The sequence below is a fragment of the Pinus tabuliformis genome, chromosome 4_1 (assembly GCF_031772625.1).
Source record: "Pinus tabuliformis cultivar Carrire ecotype Pingquan chromosome 4_1, CPIR1, whole genome shotgun sequence".
Taxonomy (NCBI): Eukaryota; Viridiplantae; Streptophyta; class Pinopsida; order Pinales; family Pinaceae; genus Pinus; species Pinus tabuliformis.
Window position 1 is genome coordinate 837,373,611 of NC_142303.1, and position 24,645 is coordinate 837,398,255.

At 40.7% G+C, this 24,645-nt stretch overlaps 1 protein-coding gene across 2 annotated transcripts in view; it reads right to left on the reverse strand.

Moving 5' to 3' along the window:
• Window positions 1–24,645, reverse strand: part of LOC149178822 (E3 ubiquitin-protein ligase At3g02290-like) — a 182,645-nt gene that overhangs the window by 104,830 nt on the left and 53,170 nt on the right. For both annotated transcript variants that reach the window (XM_089420449.1, XM_089420448.1), the window contains one exon: window positions 6,023–6,132. In XM_089420449.1, coding sequence (XP_089276575.1) covers window positions 6,023–6,132 — 110 coding nt within the window. The remainder of the gene's footprint in view (window positions 1–6,022; window positions 6,133–24,645) is intronic.

A 24,645-nucleotide genomic window follows, 5' to 3' on the forward strand; every position in this document is an offset into this window, starting at 1 on the left:
AAGCACTGATATATATGATGTCAAATAGAAATGATACATCAAAGGTGATACCAAATCCTGTTGATCCCTGATAATTTTCCATTCAAGGACTCAAATGTGGAGAACCAATACAAAATAACATCACATATATAAAAGTATCTCATCATCATGAGTTATATGTAGCATAACAAATAAAACTAGCAGGCTAGCAGCTATCTATCTAAAATCACTGCCCTCTCCCCCTTGTACGGGAAAACATGATGGGTTGTTTGCCATGCCTGCCCCTATTAGTAGAAGGCCCTGACCCTGCCTTTGCACCTAATGTCAAATAATGAGTGCTAGGTATGGGGCTATGCTTTCCTATATCTATAGCAGATGGTGTTGATGTTGATGCTCCTGCAGTGTCCTCCTCCTCCTCCTCCTGCTCCTCCTCTGAGTGCTACTGCTCCTCCGAGTCCTCCTCCTCTTGCTACCCCTGTTCTAATGGATCATCTGCCACTGGCTCTAACCATGAAGGTGACTCCTCCAAGAAGGGCTCCTCAGACTCCACCCTCCACTGAGACAATACATCAATATTGTCTAAGGAAATGGCATCAGGATCCATTGGTGATTCTATCTGCCTCACTCGAAGTCGGATTTTATAATGCACATACACCAAATCGTTGAGGCGTGCGAACTCCAACCTGTAAGAGTGTCAAAAAAAGTAATGAGTCTTGACTCTTGACTCTTGACACTTGAAGGTCATAAATTAAAAATTAAAAATTACAATAAGTGTAATTGCTCAACTGAAGGCTGGAGCTCAAAGTTATACATGTTGCGCTTTTTTGCGTGTGTTTTTTCAAATACACTCCAATTGCGCTCACACTCTGAAGAGATACATGTTTGACTCAAGATTCATATGGCCAATTTCTGCAAATTTGGTGCCCTTGCACCATAGCTTTGCCACCAAATATCTACAACAAAATAATGAAATAAAAAATTTCAAAAACTTAAAACATAATTATACTTTCAAATAAAAGTTACATAATTGAATTTAAAAAAAATAAAATTATAAGTAAGGAAATTCTAAATTGAAAATTCTAATTTCTAATGAGTGATGACTTGTCACTTACGTGGCATGAAGAGGGTCCTTTCCCTAATAGGATCATCAAAGCCAAATAGGCCAACACAATCCCGATAAGCCTGTATCTCGCAATTGATTTTGCTACGAAGCTTAGGATCAGGTACCATCCTCTAAATACAGGAATGGAGCCCTTCCATCACCCCGCCATCAAAATCAAAGTCGCATTTGTATGAAAATGTGGGGTTGAGGAAGAGTGCTGTTGCATGAATGGGTCGATGAAGCATCCCTGTCCACCGACTATCAATCACATCCCATAACATCATCTGCCTATCAAGGCCAACAGAACCCTTGTCTACATAATAAGAATGAATGGCCTCCTTGGCCCTATCCATTCCCTCATACAAATAAGCCATTGCAGGCTTCTCCCCAACCACCAATCTGAGAACCTTTACTATAGGTTCACTAACTGCGCATGCTTCTTCTACTCCACGCCAAAACGTCTCAGAGTACACCATTTTTGCAATGGCTTTCCCATCCTGTCTCCTGTTGTATCTACAATTACGCCAATCATCAGACACAAACATTTGCTTCAACTCGAACTGACATCGAAGCAAAGACTGAAGAGTAATAAAGTTTGTGGCAAAACGTGTGATCGCAGGACGCCGCAACTCCTTGTTTCTAGTGAACCTCCTCATGGGGCTAAGAACAAAAGCACGGTTATAAATAAACTTGGGGACGCTCCTAGCCATATCAACCGCCTCCTTGATGAAGGAGAGTTTCCACATATCCTCAAGCAACAAATCGAGATAATGTGCTGCACACAGAGTCCAGAACAATGTGGGATGCCTCTCCATAAGCATCTTGCCAGCAGACACATAATTAGTTGCATTCTCTGTTATGACTTACACCACATTCTGCACACCAATCTCCCAAATGAACCCATCTAACAACTCACATATCGTTGTTGCATCTTTGATATGTTCTAATGCATCCAACGATTTAATAAACATGGTACCTTTAGGACAATGTACCAAGAAATTTAGAAGGGTCCTACCCTTCCTATCTGTCCAACCATCAGACATCATTGTGCATCCAGTAACTTCCCATGTCTTTTTCAACTTCGCCTATCTAGAGTTGATGTCCTGCTTTTCTGCTTGAAGAATTGGCCCCCGCAACTCCTCATATGTGGCACTTTTGTACCCTGGGCCCACAAAAACAATAGCATCACACATTGGCTACCAAAATGGATTGGTTTTGGTGATGCTGAGAGGTAAGTCGCTCCAGAAAATACACCTCCCCATGACTCTATCTACTTCTTGCTTCTCCTTTTTTTAACAAGCGATTTTACGCCAGGTTGTGCTCCAGGTCCTGTTCGTGGAACAAAAAATGATGACCTCGCACTAGCAGTAGCAGGTGATGATGTGCCAGTGCCAGCTGTGGAGCCCCTCCCACTACCCTCAACATCAAAATCAGGAGAAGATATCCTAAAAGATCTACCTGCATGTTCAGCGTTGTTTCTTTCTGCCTCTTCCTTCTTTCTGTCTTTTTCATCAATTGCCTCAAGAGCTTTTTGTATAAGCATCGGACTAGAAAATGTACAAATCCCAACATCATGTCCACTGAGTCTAGCAAGATCGTATTTCAGTCGTGTAACCCACCTATCATCCTGGTCCCACACAATTTGCATGTAAGATATTCACGATTTGTCCCACCATCAGGGTTCCCATACTCCCAAAATGGGTCCAAGGCTTTTGGCATATTTTTATTTTGTAGTGGGCTAACTCAAAACTAGGGCACCAAAAAAAAATGGAATTAGTAACTTAATAAGTAATAACCACATCATTTTACAAAACAATTTTTTTGCTACATTACTTGCAATTTTGCAATGTGAATTGAAAATTGAAAATTCAATGAAAAACCATAAATGACAATAAGAGGGTGTATTTGAAAGTTTAAAAAAAAAATGCAGTTTGCTCTTGAATATCAGAGAAATCTTTAAGGGAAACACCAAGTGGATAATCATGGCTACATGAATAAACAACACTATCAATAAGAGGAGAAATATGTTTCACTTCCAAGGCATTACACAACATCCAATATTGAGCACATCATTTCATAAATTCATACATAGAAATAGGCAAACGGTAAACCTACCTCACTGTTCACATTGCACAATAAGAAACTAATTTCTAAGGTGAAGAAATTTTATAGAGATGAACCCCTAATATATAATAAAATTAATAAATAGCCTCGGCAGCTATGAACTCAAAAAAAAATGGAGTTTGCTCTCCAAAGATGGAGAAAACTTGAAAACTTAAAACCCTTGCATTTGCTCATGGGCATGAAAATCTTTTCAAATCGAAAAAAAAAATCAAGCAAAATGATTGTAGGCAAATAGGCAAGCAAGAACAATCCTAAAACTAACAAAAAATTCATTAAAATAAGGGTTTATTTGAACATACCTGTTAATGGAAGAAATGAAATTGTCTCACTATTCTTGAAGCTTAAATCAATGAAATCTTCGTTGTTGGTGGCGATAATAGCTATGGAACGCTCAAACACTCCTTGGCAGCAAGCACATAGCTCTCCCCTTCCTTCTCCAGCAATCAGAAATGAAAATGATTCATAAAAAACCAAAATCCGAATTTTATAACCCGCGCGGATATTTTCTACTGTCCCCCGGCGATAAATTGCATCGTCACGCGATATTTTGCCGAAATATCGGCACTATTTCGGAAATATCGCGATATTTTCGGGAGCCAAAAATATCGGGATATTTTCTCGGCGATATTTCGGCTCGCCGAAAATATCGCAATATTTACGAATATCGCCGATATTTCAGCGATATTATCAACACTGTTCTAAGGTTTCTCCTAGGTCTAAGAGCCATTGTCATATATTGAAGACCCTATGGGCACATTGTATCTTGTAAAGAAAATTTGTTTTTGTCTTTCAAGTGTCAAAATGCCCTCCAAGATCAAGTTGGCCTAGACGCTGTCAAGTTGGACTAAATGAAGAGCCACGTCTACCCTCGAAGAGGCCTATATATAGAGAGGAACTCGTCCTCCATTGTCATCACTCACTCATCTCTCATTCTATTGGAAGAAGAGGACAAGAAGAGGTTGAAGAAGAAGGACGAAGAAGAGGTTGAAGGAAGTCGAAGTGCTTGGGTGAGTTCTGTCTCCCACGTGCAAGTCGAAGCTAGGTTTTTTATGCCCAAGGATCATTTCTAGTTTTATCTCGGAAGGAGGAGAAGAAAGAAGTCAAGTGAAGGTCACTTAGGGTATATCTCTGGCCCTAAGTCTCAAGGAAAGGCAAGCGAAGGGAAGAGAAGGCTCTAAGAACAAGATCGAAGTCTTCTAATGGAGCAGTAGCAGTTGCAGCGGTTGTCAAGCAGTGAAAAATTTGTATCTACAGTAGGATGTTAAAGTTCTTGTAGCAGGAGGTCGAGTTGATCTTGATCTTGGTGTGTATTTGTCTGAGTCTCTAGGTCATTATATTCGTCAATTAAAGGATCCATAAGAAGAGAAGAGATTTAAGGGTTTTCCCCTCAAGAGGATAGATTGTCCCTGGTTCCTATGTATGTACTTGTAAGATCATCATTAATATATGTGACATTTATTACCCTCTCCAATTATGGATGTTTATTGTGTTATTTATTGACATATATGAAATCCTACAATAACTAGTACAATGAGGTAAAAGCCATTCTCTAAACCCAACAATTGGTTTGAAACCTAATTGAGATCATAATTAAATGGAACAAGGTCTCCAAGTGTCCTATTGCACAAAGTTTTGGTGTGTCTAGTTGCAATGGTAGCAACACATTGATCTTCCATATATAAGAAAGAAGAACTGCTATATTGTTGTTCTCTATCTAGCCTGTTAATAATGGGTTGACATTCTGTTGTAGCTACCAGAGAAGCCAAAGACCCGATCCATACAATACATAAGGATTTTTTTTTCTTCAATGGAAGAATTATACTTGAACATTAATTATCCCCAATTTATTCTAAGTGGGGAGGGGATGATGAGTTATAAACCATGTGAAAATAAAGACATTGTATTTTACTGTGTATTATTATGTATTGTGCATCTTCTTGAAGTACTTTCATAGAAGCTTCCTTCATCATCTTTTTATGTACCTTCTTTAAAAGCTTCCTTGTATATCATTTGTACTCTCTATATATATATATACATAATACAAATTAATGTACCCCAACTTAGATCCATCCTAAACCCAAATCTATCAAGCATTAAGAGGGATAAAATTTCTTAATGCATAAATTTAGTTCTATGTCATGTATTAATTCTTTCATATTAAATAAATAAATAAATTACACATTAAGAAATTTACCCTTAATTTTGGATAGATCCGAGTTTAAGATGGATCTAAGCTGGTTTATTTTTTTTACGTGTTTTCATATACACATGTACATATATAGTTATTTATTTTTTATTTAATTTAATATTTTTTTAATGTAAAATTACTGGACAACACCTCCCCCATACTAGGTTGTAGAGCACCCACATTGCTACTCTCGATGCAAACATGTTTACCGCTATGGTAGTCTCCTCTTTAACATTTGCATACTTGCCCTCCTATGTTCTCTTTTGTGTGAAATTGTGGGCAGTGTGTTCATATCAATATATCACATATTTTAATCTTCCAGAGTAAAGAAAGAAAACTGCAATACCAATATGAATATTGACACACCAAACATATTAGCAAGGTATGTTCTTAAGAGAAGGTTCGTCCTCAAATAAATATGAATAATAATTGAGATGCTAAGTTTTTGACATAGCACAAGACAGTAAGAAAACAATGAATAAGACAATGATGGTTGAAAAGCATTTCATTATTGAAAACAGCTACTGTGGTTCCTTCATTCAGTAGGATTCTGTAAGTAGAATTCTTTTCTCAGTGCTTTCCAAACTTACAGTGCTATTATTGAAGGAATGTGTGAACCAAAACAATACCTTATCACAAACTGGACAGTTTTTGCTTCTTTCCATCCATTCATAAATACAGCCAAGATGAAAATGATGTCCGCATTCAGTAGGAATTTTTGGATTTTCAGCATTATACCCTGCAAACATATGTATTTAGGTAACACAAAGAAAAACAAATCCTGACAATAAACGATACTTCCAATAGGACAAAACATTACAAATAAAAATGGCATAACGTACCAATAGATATGATACATCCAAACAAAAACTCAAGTTCACATCCATTTCATAGGAGTCATTTTTCATCTTCTCATAAAACTAGTTTACATTACCAGTAGTTTCACCCTCCCTTGGTTTACATAATTTTAATTAGAATTAAAAATCGGGTTAACATCTTACTCTTAAAAATAGAATCATAAATTAGCTCAGGAGGTACTTATTGAATAACAGAAGGTTCGCTCAAGGAAAGTCTTACAAATTTTGCTGCATACTGTTGTACATCCAAACACAGAAGCACAGCATTAGGTCCTATTGATGTTTTAATACTTGGACTCGGCCTCAAAAACTTACTTTTTGGTGTCTTTTTCATCTTGTTTGCAAGCCCACTAAGATCCATTCCATTTATCACATGAAAACAGTTTTTCAGATTCTAAGCTTGGGAAAGGAGACTGCAGCATGAGGAAGTGAGTTGCAAATGTTGGAATTTCTAAGTTTAACCTGTTAGAAATTCTTCTTGTACTATTTGGTTTATTTCTTCCTACTTGTTTAATTACTTAACACATTATTTACCATGTAAATACTGAAAATAAACACAAGTACAATATCAACATCTACAAATCATCAACTGAAAGAAAACAAGCACGCAAGTGACACCGTTATTTTTGGACCAATGTCCCCGGAAAAACCCAATGCAGGAAAACTAGTGCAGCTATTCAGAGGGTTTTATTATTATGCAGTTTTCAGAATACAACTAGGGTGCCAGAAATGGCTCACCCAACAGAGAATGCCCTCGGCAGTAGTACCTCTCCTTGGAGACAGATATTCTGACTGATTAATCACCAAATGAACGATCCCACAACAACAATTGCAGCTTCCACTACTCTGCGTCACTCTGATAGGGATTGCATCACCCTACTCGGCTCACCAGCACCCAGTCTATCCCATGAAAGTCCTCCCAGTGTTGCCTCTTTGCCCTACGTCAGCTCTGCTAGTCTCTGCATAGCTACTGAAGCTTCTGCATCAACCCTCAAACCCTCTGCGGCACACACGCTGGCCTCTACTGGATTTGCGCTGCTCCCAGCTGCCTCTGCGTCAACCTCTCTAGGCTCTGCACTGTCTCTCTGGTACTAACTCTGCCTCTTTACTATGTATTCACTGCCCCTCGCTACTGATCACTTATTCACTTTTGTTTAGCAACCCCACTCTAGCAAAATGAATGACTGATCACTCTAGTGTATTCTACAACTGACCCTCAAGCCTCCTCTTATACTTTTCTCGTTGGTCCTTCAACGGCCGAGATTAAATCTCTAATCAATAGCTAAGATTAGGTTTGGCTTGATCCATGACTTTTGAAACCTTCTAACCCAGTTTTATATTAATACGCATTAATATTTTATTTTTCCTATGTTTAGACTTAGGAACTCCATTAAAAATATTAATTATTTTAATATCTTCCAAACCGATTAGAATCAATCCAAACCATTTCTGGTCTTGGAGATCTCATGTGCTTTAGCCTCTCCACCAATTCCATGGCTAAAGTACATCCGATTTTACCTCAAATAAACACTCTCTCTTAGCGAGGACTGTGCTCTAGTAATACTCCACACTGATTATCCGGCACCGGTCCCTGTGCTGATGCTAGGCCTACCCACCCAACATCCTCTGCACTGTTGCATCATGTACTGCTACCCGTGGCCCTGCCACTGCCATTGTTGCATTCGTACGACAGCTCCCTCTGCATCTGTGTTGCTGTTGGTCCATCCTCCTAGCACTACATCCCCTCTCATCATGCTGCATCATGTTAGTGCATACTGCTCCTGCACTGCAACTCAATCACTGAAAAGTAAGTAACTAATCCACCCAACTACCAACATCCCTGTCAGGCTAGAAACACTCCCAATACTAAAGCTCTCTCTGCCGCTAACAAGTGCTCCCTCTATTGACTCTACGCTGCTGCAACAACTCCATGCATCTCGCACAGTTGCACACCTCTTTGTGCCATCCTGCACTGGTGCAACACTCCCGTACCTCACACATTGTTGCAGCCTGCTAGCCTCGTGCTCCCTGTACTGTAGCTCTATCGCTTCATCCGCATTCGTCTTTACTAACATCTATCAGTCCTGCTACTCCTCTTCAGGGCTCTCATAGCAAGGTATAATCCAAGAGGTTGGGTATCTCAAGGATCCTGCCCCTCATCGCTTGTAGTCCTCCTGACTACAGCTCGATGTCTACCCACTTCTTCTCAAGTGGCACATGAGCACTCATGGCACAATCGTCCTCCTCCTCAACTTCTTTCTCCGCCTTTGCAGGCGCTACCTTCAAGTCCGAAGCCTCTCCCTTACTCTTCTCCCTTGGACATTGGTTCACAAAATGACCCAGTTCCCCACAATGGAAGCACTTGACCTTGGAGAGGTCCTTCTTCTTCCTCTTCTCCTGTTTTCCTGCAGATGCTAGAACTGCATCCTCTTCTTCCTCCTTCTTGATTCTGACACCTTTGTCGCTACTCCCCGCCTTGGTCAGCCGTCTGATCTCTTCTTGACGAAGAGTCGCCCACAGTTCTTCCCAATCTAGAAGACTCGTCCTACCTAGTATGCTCTGGAAAAATACCTCCCAATCCTCGGAAACTGCGTTCAGTGCGGTCCTCACCATCAATTCCTCATATGGCGTGGCCCCTATGGAAGTTAGCTAGTCACGGATCTCCTTCAAGCGACCGAGGAAGACATCTATCTACTTTCCCTTCTGCATCTAGTATGCCCTTCACTAATTCTCCAGGAGCATCTTCCTCTGCACGGAAGTATGATGGTATAATGTCTTCAAGGCATCCCACATCTCCTTTGTCATTTCCTTCTCGGCAATATGTGGTACCACATGATCCTTGACCCCATCAAGGATGATGCACTTAGCTTTCGCCATTGCCTCCTCATACCTTTCATTAGCTACCAGGTCAACTAGGACAACTATCGCTCTCGTGACGAAGCCCTTGAGGCAATGTCTATCTAGAATGGACAAGATCTTGGCCTTCCAAACCACAAAGTTGGACGCTCCATCCAGCCTATCCTGATCTCTCAGCCCATTCACGGCCTTCTCGCTGCTCTTCTTTCGACTCTTCTGAGTCTCTCTACTTCCCTCTTGGAAGTCCTTTGTTCGACTCCCGCTGAGTCTCTCAACTTCCTGTCTGGTAGTTCTCGGTTCAACTCTCTCTGAGTCTCGAATTCCCTTCTAGAAATCCCTCTGCCAGTGTCAAGTTGCCCCACTCCAATCGTCTGTGCAACTGCACCACTGATTTGGATTCCTTCGCTAGAAATCTGCCTCAGCAGCAACTCCCTCCTCCTTGGTCTTGCCCTGTTAGGTACTGTTCTAACCACAGTACCCCACCAGCTTCGCTCTGCAAATTACCCACAACCTCTTATACCCTAGCAACTGAAGGATTGAGCCACTTGACTCTATGCAATCCCGGCACCGGCAAATCAGCTCCCCCAGCCAACTGTGTCAGCCCTCCTGGCCTCTGTGTGGCTCTGCGTGAGCCTGATTCTGCCTCCCTTAGCCTCTGCGTTGCCTTTCTTTGGCCCAGAATGATGACGCAATCCCTCTGCATCACTCCTTCCTCTGTCGCCTTCTGCAAGGATTAGCGCTGTCACTCGGGATAGCTGAATCTGCTGCAGATGCTCTGCTCGGCTAATGCCTTCAGTTTTCCTGTGATCCAAACCACGCTCTAATACCATGTTGGAATTAAGTTTAACCGGTTAGAAATTCTTCCTGTACTATCTAGTTTATTTCTTCCTACTTGTTTAATTACTTAAAAGTTATTTACCATGTACATAATGAAAATAAACACAAATACAGTATCAACATCTACAGATCATCAACTGAAAGAAAACAAGCACATAAGTGACACTGTTATTTTTGGATCAATGTCCCCGGAAAAACCCAATGCGGAAAAACCGGTGCATCTGCGTTGTCTCTCTGGTACTAACTCTGCCTCTCTGCTATGTATTCACTACCCTGTTGATTTGGGGTAGCATCGGATTTGCTCTAACCATGAAAATTGGTGGAGAGGCTAAAGCACATGAGATCTCCAATACCCAAAAATGGTTTGGGCAGATTCTAAACAGTTTGGGAGATATTAAAATAATTAATATTTTTAATGGAGTCTCTAAGTCTAAACTTAGAGAAAATAAAATATTAATGTGAATTAATATAAACTGTGTTAGAAGGGTCTAAAAGTCATGGATCAAGCCAGATCTAATCTTAGCCATTGATTAGGGACTTAATCTCGGCCATTGAATTGTCAACGAGAAAAGTATAAGAGGGGGCTTGAGGGTCACTTGGAGAACACACCGAGTTGATCAAGAATTCGATTTTCTGGGGCAGGGCTTGCTGAGGAAATCAAAGGAGTGATCAGAGTTGCAACTGAGGGGCAGTGAATACAGAAGCAGAGAGGGTTCCGAGAGCATCAGCGCAGAAGCCAAGAGAAAGCGACACAGAGCCAACTAGAGGCCACACAAAGCCAGTCAGGACCCACGCAGAGGCAGTTAGGAGTTGTGCAGTGCCAGAGAGAGCTAGTGTGGGTGACGCAGAGACTCTAAATGTTGACGTTGGGCTAAAGAGGCAGACGCTGGAGATTTCGTGGGGCAGATTAGGAGCTGAGAGCTGTGGGATTGTTCATCCGGGGTTTTATCCGAAATATCTGTCTCCGACTGAGAGGTACTACTGTCGAGATCATTCTCTATTGGGTGAGCCGGTTTGGCACCCAATTTGTATTCTGAAACTACTTAATAATAAAACCCTCAGATAGCTGCACCATTTTTCCCGCACTGGGTTTTTCCAGGGACATTGGTCCAAAAACAATGATGTCACTTGTGTGCTTGTTTTTCCTTCAGTTGATGATCTATAATGTGTTGAGCATGTACTTGTATTTATTTTCACTATTTACATGGTAAATAACTTGTTAATTAAACAGAACAAGTAGGCAGAAATAAATCAGAAAGTATATGAAGGATTTCTAACAATTAGACTTAGAAATTCCAACATGGTATCAGAGGGTGGTTGCAGATCATAGGAGAACTCAGGGCATCAGCCGAGCAGAGCAGCAGCAACAGAAACAACTGTCCCGAGTGGCAGAAGCCTTTCCTAGCAGAGAAGCAGCAAGGGAGGGGTGATGCAGTGTCTGCGTCATCAAGTTTGAGCCGGAAGGAGGATCAGCACAGTGGCAGAAGGGAGCAGACCTAACCTATGCGGTGCCTAGTCAACTTTCTCAGTCAAGAAGGATTGACGCCCGTGGCCAGGAGGTGTGGATTTCGCTGGTGCCGGGATTGCACAGAGCCTAGAAGCTCTAACCTTCAATTTGTTGAGGCATAGGAGGTTGTGGGTAAGTTGCAGAGTGAAGCTGGTGGGGTACTGTGATTAGAACAGTACCTAACAAGGCAAGACCAAGGAGGAGGAAGTTGGTGCCAAGGATTTCTAGCGAAGAAATTTGGATTAATGGTGCAGCTACACTAACGATCGGAATGGGGGCATCTCGACATTGGCAAAGGGGTTTCCAGAAGGGAAATTGAGGCTCAGAGGGAGTCACACCGAGAATTTCCAGAAGGGAAGTAGAGGAGCAGCGAAATGGCAGTGAACAAGGTAAGAGACCAGGACAGAGTGGATGGACCCTCAAATTTTGTAGTCTAGGAGGCCAAATCTTGTCTGTTCTAGACAAGAATCATCTCAAGGGCTTCGCCTTGAAGACAATAGAGATCCCAGTTGACCAGGTTGAGAACGACAAGTACGAGGAGGCAATGGCGAGGGCCAAGAGCATCATCCTTGACGGGGTCAAGGACCATGTAGTACTACATATTGTCGAAAAGGAAATGGCAAATGCGATGGGGGAGGCCCTGACGAAATTGTATCAACATACTTTCGTGCAGAGGAAGATGCTACTAGAAAATCAGTTGCGGTCAATACCAAATGCAAAAGGGAGAACAAATCGACACCTTCATCGGTCGATTGAAGGAGATCAGGGATCAGCTGACTTCCATAGAGCCCACGCCAAATCAAGAATTGATGGTGAGGACAGCCTTGAACGCAGTCTCAGAAGACTGGGAGGTGTTTGTCCAGAGCATACTAGGCAGGTCGACCCTTCCAGATTGGGAGGAACTATGGGCGGCTCTTCGCCAAGAAGAGATCAGAAGGCTGACCAAGGTGGGAAGTAGCGGCAAGGGGGTCAGAATCAAGGAGGAGGAAGAGGAGGATGTTGCCCTAGCGTCTGAGGGAAATCAGGAAAAATGGAAGAGGAAGGACCTCTCCAAGGTCAAATGCTTCCACTGTGGGGAACTGGATCACTATGCGAGCCAGTGTCTAAGGAAGAAGAGTCAGGGAGAGGCTTTCGAGACCAAGGCTACGTCAGCAAAGGTGGAGAAGGAAGTGGAGATAGATGATGACTATGCCATGAGTGCTCACACGCCACTTGAGAGGAAGAGGGGTGACATTGAGCTATAGTCAGATGGACTACAGGCGATGAGGGGCAGGATCCTCGAGGTACCCAGCCTCTTGGATTATACCTTGCTACGAGAGCCCCGAAGAGTATTAGTATTGGCAGATGTCAGTAGAGACGAATGTGGATGGAGCGACAGAGGGAGATACAGTGCAGGAGTCCCAGGACAACGTGATGCAGCAGTGCGAGGTGCATGGAGTTGTTGCAGCAGCGCAGAGGTCAGAGAGGGAGCACCTGTCAGCGACAGAAGGAGTTTCAGCATCGTGGGTGTCTCTAGTTTGACAGAGATGTCAGAGTTGGGAGATCAGTTACTTACTTCTCAGTAATTGAGTTGTAGTGCAGCAGTTAGCAGTGTTAGTGCTATGGGCAGCACAATGAGAGGGGTTGTCATATGGATGCAGCAGTACAGAGGATGTTGGGCAGCAGGCCTAGCATCAACACTAGGACCGATGTCGGATGATCAGGGTGATGCTCAGTGAAGAGTATTACTAGAGCACAGTCCTCGCTAAGAGGGAGTGTTGATTTGGGGTAGCATCGGATGTGCTCTAGCCACGAAAATTGGTGGAGAGGCTAAAGCACATGAGATCTCCAATACCCAAAAATGGTTTGGGCAGATTCTAAACAATTTGGGAGATATTAAAATAATTAATATTTTTAATGGAGTCCCTAAGTCTAAACTTAGGGAAAATAAAATATTAATGTGAATTAATATAAAACTGCGTTAGAAGGGTCCAATAGTCATGGATCAAGCTAGATCTAATCTTAGCCGTTGATTAGGGACTTAATCTCGGTCGTTGAATTGTCAAAGAGAAAAGTATAATAGGAGGCTTGAGGGTCACTTGGAGAACACACAGAGTTGATCAAGAATTCGATTTTCTGGGGCAGGGCTTGCTAAGGAAATCGAAGGAGTGATCAGAGTTGCAGCTAAGGGGCAGTGAATACAGAAGCAGAGAGACAGAGCGGGTACCAGGAGCATCAGTGCAGAAGCCGAGAGAGAGGGACGCAAAGCCAACTAGAGGCCACGCAAAACCAGTCAAGACCCACGCAAAGGTAACCAGGAGCTGTGCAGTGCCAGAGAGAGCCATCGTGGGTGACACAGAGGCTCTAGAGGCTGACGCAATGTCTCCAGAGGCTAACGCAAGGCAAGATGGGGTGACGTTGGGCCAGAGAGGCTAACACAGTTCCTAGAGGCAGACGTTGGAGATTTCGTGGGGCAAATTAGGAGCTGAGAGTTGTGGGATTGTGCATCCAGGGTTTTAGTCGAAATATTTGTCTCCGTCTGAGAGGTACTACTCCCAAAATCATTCTCTGTTGGGTGAGCCGGTTTGGCACCCAGATTGTATTTTGAAACTGCTTAATAATAAAACCCTCAAATAGCTGCACTGGTTTTCCCGCATTGGGTTTTTCCGGAGACATTGGTCCAAAAACAACGGTGTCACTTCTGTGCTCGTTTTTCCTTCAATTGATGATCTATAATGTGTTGAGCATGTACTTGTATTTATTTTCAGTATTTACATGGCAAATAACTTGTTAATTAAACAAAAGAAGTAGGAAAAAATAAATCGGAAAGTACATGAAGGATTTCTAACAATTAGACTTAGAAATTCCAACATGTCCCTCATTGTTGATCACTTATTCAATTTTTCTTAGCAACCCTGCTATAGCAAAATGAATGACTAATCATTCTGGTGTATTCTCCAACTGACCCTCAAGCCTCCTCTTATAATTTTCTCGTTGGTCCTTCAATGGTCGAGATTAAATATCTAATCAACTGCTAAGATTAGATTTGGCTTGATCCATGACTTTTGGAACCCTCTAACCCAGTTTTATATTAATACCCATTAATATTTTATGTTTCCTAAGTTTAGACTTAGGAACTCCATTAAAAATATTAATTATTTTGATATCTCCCAAACTGGTTAGAATCTGCCCAAACCATTTCTTGGTCTTCGAAATCTCATGTGCTTTAGCCTCTCCACCAATTTTCATGGCTAGAGCACATTCAATGCTACCTCAAATCAACAGCAAATCTCATGATAGTATGCCTAACAAGGTCCCTGTTACCCACCACCTGTGGGTGACCCCATAGGAGAATTTTGCTCCTAGATTTGTCTTCAGCCGGTAGCCCCTTGACAGCCACCTGATAACTTTGATGTTCTACTTTTTCTCCTCCACCTGAGCCAGCCATTGTGTACCCTAGCTCATTTGTCATGATCATATGTTTGAAGGTGGGCCATCCAATTCTAAAGGTATGATTTTTCATTATGTAATTGGGTGTTTACGCTTGATTTTCTTGGCCACACTTGGGTATGGATCATTCAGTAACTTTGAAGAAGGAAGGGTTTTGACTATACCCCTGTTCCCTTACCTTAACTGGGGAGTTAATCCTAAATCCTCATCCCATGGGATCTCCTTCATTGGCTATTAGATTTAGAAATGGCACTACATGGGAAACCCTGATTTTGGTTGCATGGTCCCGCTTCCCGATACCATATATCTCACTCTCATCCGCTCATTACAAGCCCTTTTTCACATTTTCTTATCTGGGTCCTCATTTGTCCATTGGGTCCACAAGGTGTTAGCATCCCCTTCTCCTTGTCCACACCTTGGGTCGGGCCCGAAACAATGCCCCGGAAGTTGATGCAACAAAAAAAAATATTAAAGCATAATATGGCCACATACAACAGGAAATGTACCACAAAATGCAAAATATGGGCTAGACAATAAAGTTTAGCACATGGGCAAAAGCCAAACATGAGCTCTACCCCCTATCATTATGGCCAGCACCTTGGTTCCTAGGTCCCCTATGAGTGCCCCTTGCATCATTAAGGAACCCATGTATGTCCCAAACCCTAGTGGGCGATGAATTGTCCCACCTTGAGGGGGTAATCACTGCTATATCATACACATCATCCTCTCATCCCCTGGAACCCTAAGTAGTAAAATAAAGAAAAAACAATAAAAGGAAAAAGGAAAATAAAGAAGGGTGGAAAAACAAAGGTCGGGGTAACCCATGTACCACGATTGCTCCCTCCCTACATTCATATACCCAAGGTGTGGGCACTCCTTATCATAGCTACCCTTGTACCATGGCATGTGGCTTGAAGCCTTCCCTTTGTTCCCTCTCTGTTCCATCATTATTTCACATGACACCTACCATTTGAAGGATGTACCTTCAACTTGTCATTCCCTTAAACATTGAAACCAACAAATAGGGTCCTTCATTAGCCACTCCTACCGAGGAAGGCAACACTACTACATTTTCAAAGCCCCAAATTTGGAAGTGAAACCCACTAGGAAGTCTCACTCCTGCCCTTGATTAGCAATTCCATTCACTCAATTACACTAATGAGTCATTGTATTTGAAGGTAAGGAGATGCATTGGATCTTATATAAGATTGCAAGTGGGTTTTCATCTTGGACATGGCCTTCCTATACAAAATCCAAGCCCTCCAAAGGATCAAAATGGCATTTGTAGGGTGATCGTTGAGGGTCATGGGCCTCCATTCATGCAAAGCATTGATTGCCACACCATGGGCTTCTTCAGCACCATCATTTGCCTCTATGTGCCCTGGTTATTTGAGATGATGATACACTTGGACCAGGATGCCCCAACCAGATACACATTCCATCTGACACTTGCCAGTTGATCCAAGGCCCAAAGGAGGTTGTGTCTTTCCTAGGGAGACATGGGAGGGCATGTGTCATCTTCTAGCCCTCATTGATGGAGCATCGACTTGATTTTTAGCCATTTGGAGTGTGAAAATTCCTTTATTGCAATTACTGGATATTATTCCCCTAATAGATTAGCAATTTAATTATTTACAACAATTAACGAATAATTCACAATTGCAATCTTCACCATAAAAACTTTGCGGAAAATAAAAATCAAGAACTGAGAAATAGATGCACACACATAAAAATCAACACCAAAATTTTCTCTTATTTCTTGGACATTAGGAGTGTTACTTATAGAGAAGTGGATGTCCCACAATGCAGTGTTTCCTACTCCACCTCCTCCTCAACCGATAGGTGCAAGGAGCTTTGAGGCTTGCCTCCCTTTCCACTTGTGCCCAACACCAAGGCATCCCTCTAGGGAGATTTTAGCTTTGGCGTTTATAAATCCATGTAGTGCACCAAATTTTCTAGCAACACATTGCTTTCTAGCTATTGGATTATCGACCTTAGATTAGAATTGCATTTGGTTTTATAGGCATGGCTTTGCACTCCCACAATGTATTAACAATATTTTCCTTAGTAGTCCCATTGACTTATTTGCAGTCAGGTGTTGGACATTCATAAAATAATTTTTATTTTCTTCATATTTAGCATGAATTGCAACATCTAGGATAGAGGTGGCTCCATGTGTCTATTACCTTGAACAACTTACGAAATGCAAATTCTCTTTATTCACACTTTCAGCTTTAACTAACTCCATGTAATCTTCCTTGCTAGAAAATTTTGGTTCGCAAGTTTCCAATAACAATGTAATGGCCAACATGTTGAAAAACCTATGGCAGCTAGATTAGGGTGATTTCTCTTTACTTTGATAATTGTTTGTGATTTTCTTTTACTTTAACTTGATGTACTTGTAATTAGCTTCTTCTTCGCTTGATTATTATTGCATTCTTATCATCAAACAACTACCAAACTATGAAGATCAATAACACAAATGGACACAAGATATAGGCTGCTAGCCAAGGCCAAAACCTCTCCTAGAGAGGAAAACCCACAAGTAACTCCTCTTCTCATAGAATCTTCAAGTGATGAATTCCAAGACCTTTAGACCCAAGACAAAGACCCCTCCAAAACCAATTCAACCTTCTCTTTGATGAACCTTCTCTTTACACAAAGTCAACCCAAGTCAAACAACTTCAAACTTCAGATTTCGACCTCTATTTTAGAATTTTGGCTATTGTTTTAGGTCTGCAACTTCTCAGCCTCTACTGCAGAAACCCTATTTCACATATGTGGGTGAAGTATGGTGAAATATGTCTCCTTCCTTCGCTTAGGAAGCTTCTTCTTCCTTAGTAACTCGACTTCCAAATTGATCCTTTTTAACCCCAAACTTCAACCTTTTATGATGACTACAATTTCGGTCCTTGCTGCAACAAAAAGATGCCCTAATTCCTTCGCACTTGTGGGAGGATGTAGCCCAAAACAGTCCTCAAAAAAATCATTTTTTTCTTCCTTTTACTTCTCCTTTTTTTTCTGGCTTTAGACTTCTTTTTATGTTCGAACTTGCTCGATGAATGGTCTCCCAAATGAGGTTGTGGCTTCTTAGATATAGGCTTCTTAGTGAGGCTCGAACATCCCTAATGAGGTTGACTTCATGTCTGCTAGGCCGACTTGGTCCTGGAAAGACTTTGTGACACAAATTTGACTTACATAAATTCTTTTGACTTGATACAAGATGCCCAATAGGGTCTATACATATGACAATGACTACTTTGACTTCTTGACTTCATGACAAATCATAGAAGCACACAATAGGTGATTTGACCTATAAATAAATTAATCTTGAGCATGAAACCCATGCTATAAAATAATAATAATAATTTTTTTTTCTCTTTTACATCAAATACATAAAATCAAGATTACATAAGACATTATGAAGACCAAACCTAGTTACATATTTCAAAGCTCCCTCTTATCTAGGGAGGTATTCATAATACATAAAGGGTACATGGACATTCTCATATTGTAGAATTTCTCATAAGAAGAGTCGGATTGGTAAGCCATCTCATAAGTTATCTATTTTTTCAGCTTATATCATTGCATCTCATCATATCAATCAACATTGTCATATAACAAGGCCTTGACTAACAGCTCTATCTCTCCACTAGATTAGAGCACAACGCTAGGGAGACAAATGATTTATAGACACCTTCCTCATTGTCTCTCAAGGCACATACCCTATCTGGATGTTCACAAGGTATGTCCTTTTAGGACCATTCCTGTCTTAGATTTACATATCCTCAAGGAATTTCCTCTTCGACTACTCTTACCTATTGGATACCCTACCTCATCATCAAAGAGTATCGATATTGGACTCATATGCTTACCCAATCCTCCAGTCTTTCTTCATAATGTGAATACATGAATGATGTGTCTATCTCTCCCGCTCAACTAGGGAGGATCTACTCATTCCTATAAAAGGAATATACTCAAGCTCCCTCTTAACTAGGAACTTGTTTCCAACAATAGCTATCTACTCTTTGGCGGAGATCATAGTACTACTATCAACTGCTTGTAGGGATCCTCTTTCCTGCATCATCATGTCATGAATGAACTTCGACTTCTCTATCATGGAACCATCATTTCCATAACTTCTTCATAGGCCATCGACCATCTTCTACATCACTTTCCCTTTCCTTAGTGTTAAACCAAGTAATGCTAGTCATGTCATCGTTCTTTTCATCGGAAATTGACCTTCTTTGTCATCATCTAGCTATCCTTCATATTGCTACCTTTTTCCAAGTCATGTTCTTTCCAGGGTTTTCCATTCAAGTCTATGTGTACTAGTTGTAATGAATTTCTACAACCCTCTTTCGGTAGCCCTGTTCTAGCCCAACAAAATGCTTGCTTTCCAAATCAAAAGTGAATTATTAAACCAAAATTACCTCTTAATGATGGCTTTTCATCGTAATATCAAATTTTGCAACATTAACATCCAACATATTGTATGAATCCATCTCCAAGACATTCATTGCCAAGGTTCTTCTTCCTTCACGCTTATCAGGGCGTCTTCATACCTTTCCATGGAGATGCCATACCTAATCCTTCTAATCCTTATCAAATGTTGATTACTCATCTTATCTCAAGTGGCTATAGGTACATCCTTTTCGAACTCTTCTTCCAGCTTCTCCATATACTGCTTCCATGATTCCTTTCTAGATAGGAACAGTGGTTGCTAACCACCTCGTATTCTTCATGAGGTCATATAGTGTTAAATTCTATCTTGTCATCATGTAGAACTTAGAAGATTTCAAGGCATATTGTATTTATGCCTTCATGTATCATTCAAAAGGAAGAGTTTCCTTTTTCTTTCATCATGCTCATGAGATAAGGCCTTCTAACCATCACATCTACAACCATGAGATGATATGACTTCATCTATCTATTAATAGTAACCAAACATATGCATACCTCTTTCTTTCATGTGATCATCTAGACTTCCTTCAGCAACTTCCCTTTTCCTTGCTTGAAGATGAAAATATTTCGACTAACTTGTTATGTTGCACTTCTTTGTCAACATACCTTCATCCTTCTAAACTAATGTAATGTCCCTGTTGACCACTACGTGTCAACGACCCATTGCAGTACACCCCCTTTTTTTCGCAAAAGGGTAGCGCTTGATTGACGTGTCCGTGCCGTTCGACTATCATCATCAGCGTGATCATGTTATATTGTAAACCCTTTCTGCATGTGTAAATTTGTAAATAATCTCAGCAGATCCGTGTCATGTATGTAATTACCTAGGTAAACCTAAATTTCTGGTGATGATCTACGTTCCAGAAGGTTTTTTGTCTCACTGATCCATGATTGGCAGAGTTTTCCTTCAGCGTTACCCCAAAGCCGGAATGGATTTTGTCATTAGAATGTTAGGAGAGTCCTAGTGTGCTAGATCGAGTCTATGTAAAAGTGATTTGGGAATAATCCTAACTATTTTGTTAGGTTATTTTATTACAAATTGCTTGATCTGCTAGATTATATTTGTCGCAGAACTGGGTAGTCTATGAGGGTCTATATAAAATGGGTTTTCCCACTTGAGATGTAAAAATGTAAAAATCATGATGTAAAATGTCTTGAGGGTTAGAAAAATAATTTATCCCCTCGTAAGTCCCTAGGTCCTAGGTAATTTTAAATTTTCCAAAGGCTAAATTTGAGGGTCCTTTAAAAAATTAAATTTTAAAAGATCCAAGGACTAAGGTTAATTGATTATTTTGCTAAATTTTATGCCCTTGGTCCCTAGGATTAAGTCAAAGTCAAAATTTTGAGGAAATTAATTCAAAAATTTAATTTTTGAATTAATTAAAATGCATTTAATTGATAATTTCGAATTTCCTCAATAATTTTAAATTTCGATGGATGAGATTAAAAGAAATTTTGATCCTCATCAATGGTCGAGATCACTTTGACAAGGATCACTCAAACTCGTTGTTGGAAGATTTGTCTTTAAATAGGAGGTCAGTTGTCAGTTGAGATCATTCGATCTTTGAGTCGTGAGCTAAGTGAAAGCTCTCATGTAATCGTTTTTCATGTGCAATAAAGAAAGACTTTGAGGTTAATTTCTATTGATGTTACTCTTCGTGGAAATGTTGTAAGATGTTTTATTTTCATGCATAGATTTCCTTTCAGCCATTGATGATAGCTTTATGAAGAGTGATTTAAGCACAGGTATCTTGTTTGATCACTGGGATTTGAATGGTAGTTTAAATTCTGAATATAATGGCAGGTATCTCCATTAGATCTGAAGTTTATTGTCGTTTTCTCTCTCTACATTAATGGTTGAATTGAGTTGTGCAGGAAATTCTTGATTTTGAGATCATCGGGCGTTCAAGAAAGTTTTTAGTTGGACCAGCCAACTCCCGATCAGCTTTTTCTGAAGGGCCCAGCTTGATTGAATCACAGGCTTGTCGTTAGAACTTCCATTGTTGATGCATGAAGGATTTTCTTTGAAGCACCTCACTTTAAACTTAAAATTTTAAAAAAATATGTGTGGCATAATGATAGATCTGGCTACTTAGAGCCTTCAGCTTGTAATTACTGTAATTATTTAACTGGGTTTTTGGGGTTTTAATTTCATCATTGTATATTTTGTTTCTAGGTGTTTTGTTTTTGTCATCACAGGTTGCAAATCTGAAGGGGAATTCTTGTTTGAAGCCAGATCTAGGCCCTGGAGGGTAAGATCTGGCCTCAGAATCAGCTCTTGCAGGGGTATTTATTTCAAATCTAGAAAATTTTTGTGGGGTTTTCATCAGGCAAATCTGAAGCAGGACGATTTAAAATTTTATTAAGATTTCTGGAAAATTTCGAACGTTTCTGTGTCACCTGTCTGCTGCTGCATGGGGTTTCATTTTTACAGGGAAATTTAGAATTTTTTTTTTTTAGGCAAACTATTTAGAACCCTTCACTGCCATTAACCATTTCTCCAACCATCCCCTTCTCCCTCCATGCAAACCTCTCCCATCGTTCATCCTCTCTCTGCTGTGTATTTTCTTTCCATAGCCGCCTGCTCTCCCTTGTTCCTTCGTGGCCATTGTTTCCCATCGCTCATACTCAACGCGTCCCTCTTCCCTCTGCGCATTCCTTCCATTCTTCCTCTTCAAACCCTCATTCATCAAGCTCCCAATAACCATAGTTCCACTTCTCCAACCACGCTGCCTGCTCCAAACTTTATGCGCTGTCCAGCTGCCATCCCTCCATCGATTTCCTCTAAGCCTGCGTGCTAACCCCTCCTACGCAGTCATTGTTGCTCCTCATCAATCTGCATTTTCTTCCATCTGTGCAGCTACCCATCGTTTAACTTCTTTTCCTTGCGCCTCCCCCATCAAACCATCTCCCTGCTCCGTCCTATCCTCACGCAGCTTCATCGCAGCCACTCATTCCCCTCACGCAACTCCCATCAAACTGTGTTCTCCTTTTCTGTTCATATACGCTCCCAGCTGCATGCAGCCACAAGCTCAAAATGCAGTTCCTTGCACTGCAGTCGATCCTCCAACTCCACGCAAATCCTCTGCTATCCCAATAACCTGCAAACATTTTTCTGGCTGCTAGCTGCCCTAACCCCTCACCTGCATGTTGCCTCTTTCCATCCTCCACCCATTCTTCAAACCTCTGCCTTCATCGCACCCCATCCGCTGGCCATCCCACGCATAGCTCTCGGCTTCCTCATGTTTTCCTTCCTTGTCGTCGACCAAACCTGCAATACCACAAAACAATAAAAAGAAAAACACTTTGATTTTTCCTTTTATGAATGCGTTATTAAGTTAGGGTTAGGTTGAGTCTTAGATAGGTTACGATTTTACTTTGTATAGTTTAGATTAATTTTACTTTTGTTTTTTATTTTAAGATTAGATTTTGCTTTGCTCTTTTATGCTCAATTTTTTATTTCACCTCATTTCACCTTTTTTTTAATAAAAAATATAAAAATTTAAAAATCATAAAATGTTTTAAAATCTTAAAAGTTAAAAATCTAAAAAAACATTAAAAATAAAAAAGGGCCTAAAAAGTTCATTTTATGTGACTAAAATTTGTTTAAATTTTCACATCTAAAGGTTTTAAAAATTTAATGTGGCCTCTGGCCCATAAAAAATTTAAAGAATTATTAAATCTTTTTCAATTTATTTTGGTCACATTTAGTCTTGCTTAGCCATCGAAAAATTTTCCTAAGATTAATCGAATTCATCAAGGATAAAATCTAAAGGTGAGCTATTCTGGTATTAGTATTTTCCATTTCTCTATAGTTAAATGTGTTTAAATTTTTATCTGAAGATTAACTATTTGAAAGTGGTGAATCATTTTGAAACTGGTTAGCTTTCAATTTTCATGGTTGATTAAGGTATTTGCGTTTCTTGGAATTTAATTGCTAAGACAGTGTGCCTCTGGTAAAACGGATTGTCATTGCTTGAATTATTTATTACATGCTAGATACTTTGCAAATATTTTCAAGCGATTGTTAAAGAAGTTTATCATGGAATTATATCTTTGTTTCCTAAGCAGCAGCAGCAAATCAATTACTTGGTTTTCATTTCATCTAGCGAGATCATTAACTCCATAAGACACTGGTACTAATCATCTAAAATCTAATCAAATCCTAAATCTTGCTAAGTCTTAATCAAGTGTTTGATTGCCTCGTTGTGTCTCCCAAACCAGTTGAATCCCAGTTGGTTCTCCTTTATCCCATTTCTCCATAAGGTCTACCCCCCTTAGCTTGCTATAGGGAGGTAGCTTAAACGGAGAGATCGGGGATCAAGGTGACAGCACCCGAGCTAAGCATTGTCGCAGTCCTAAGACACTCTGTGCGACAACAGTCCCCATTTAATAGTTTTGATAAGGGAATTCTCAATTAATAAATATTTGGCAATTAATAAATATTTGGCATATAAACTTAGGAAAAGTGGGTGAGAAAGGAAAATTTATTAAGGTGCCACCCCCAAACATTAGAACAGCCCAGAAATTCGATGGGAAGAAGAGAGTGGGAACCACCCCAAGGGAATACACACCCCTTGGAGGGATTCAAATTGGGTGAGAGAGGGAATTTGATTGGTGGAGCCCACAAGGAGCATCAGGGATGGCTAGCTATAAATTGGAGGTGAGGCTCTAATTTTAGGGGTTTTTTGACATTTGATTATCCATTGTTACTATAGTTGTTCAGCTGAGTTACAAGTGTTGCTTAGCACAAGAGCTTCCCAAGGAGTGAAGCTCTATCTTCTCTTCAATGGACCTTGAGGGACAACCTAAGAAGGATTTTTATCTTATTTGGAGATTGGGAGAGAGGCATCACATAGCACTATGCCATTGTAGTTTAACTGTGATGCAGAGGGAGAGGCCACACAGTCATTGGGAGGATTGGTGCCGAAAGTTGGGGTCTTTATCGCTACAGGGGTGTTCTTGATCATATTCTAGCCAGAGGGAGATTTTTGGAGGCAAAAGCGAGTCCCTCATTGTTGTACGAATTGATGAAGCTTGCTGCTGCATCATTTTTCACAGACCTAAATAGTTCTCTTGGGTGATTGTTGTGCGGAGTCTCGGTTGGAGGATTTAGGGGCTGAGTTGCTAGGATTTCATTTGGAGATTGTGGAGAGAATGCTAACATTTTGGAGCAGCAATTCATCATTTTCTGTTATAGGTGAAGTGTTCTGGTATTATTTGAGGAGGGCCAAGCTATCTGGGGTCGAATTTGGAGGGTCAAACCCAAAGAAAACCCTTTCTGGGTTTTTTTTGGGTTTTT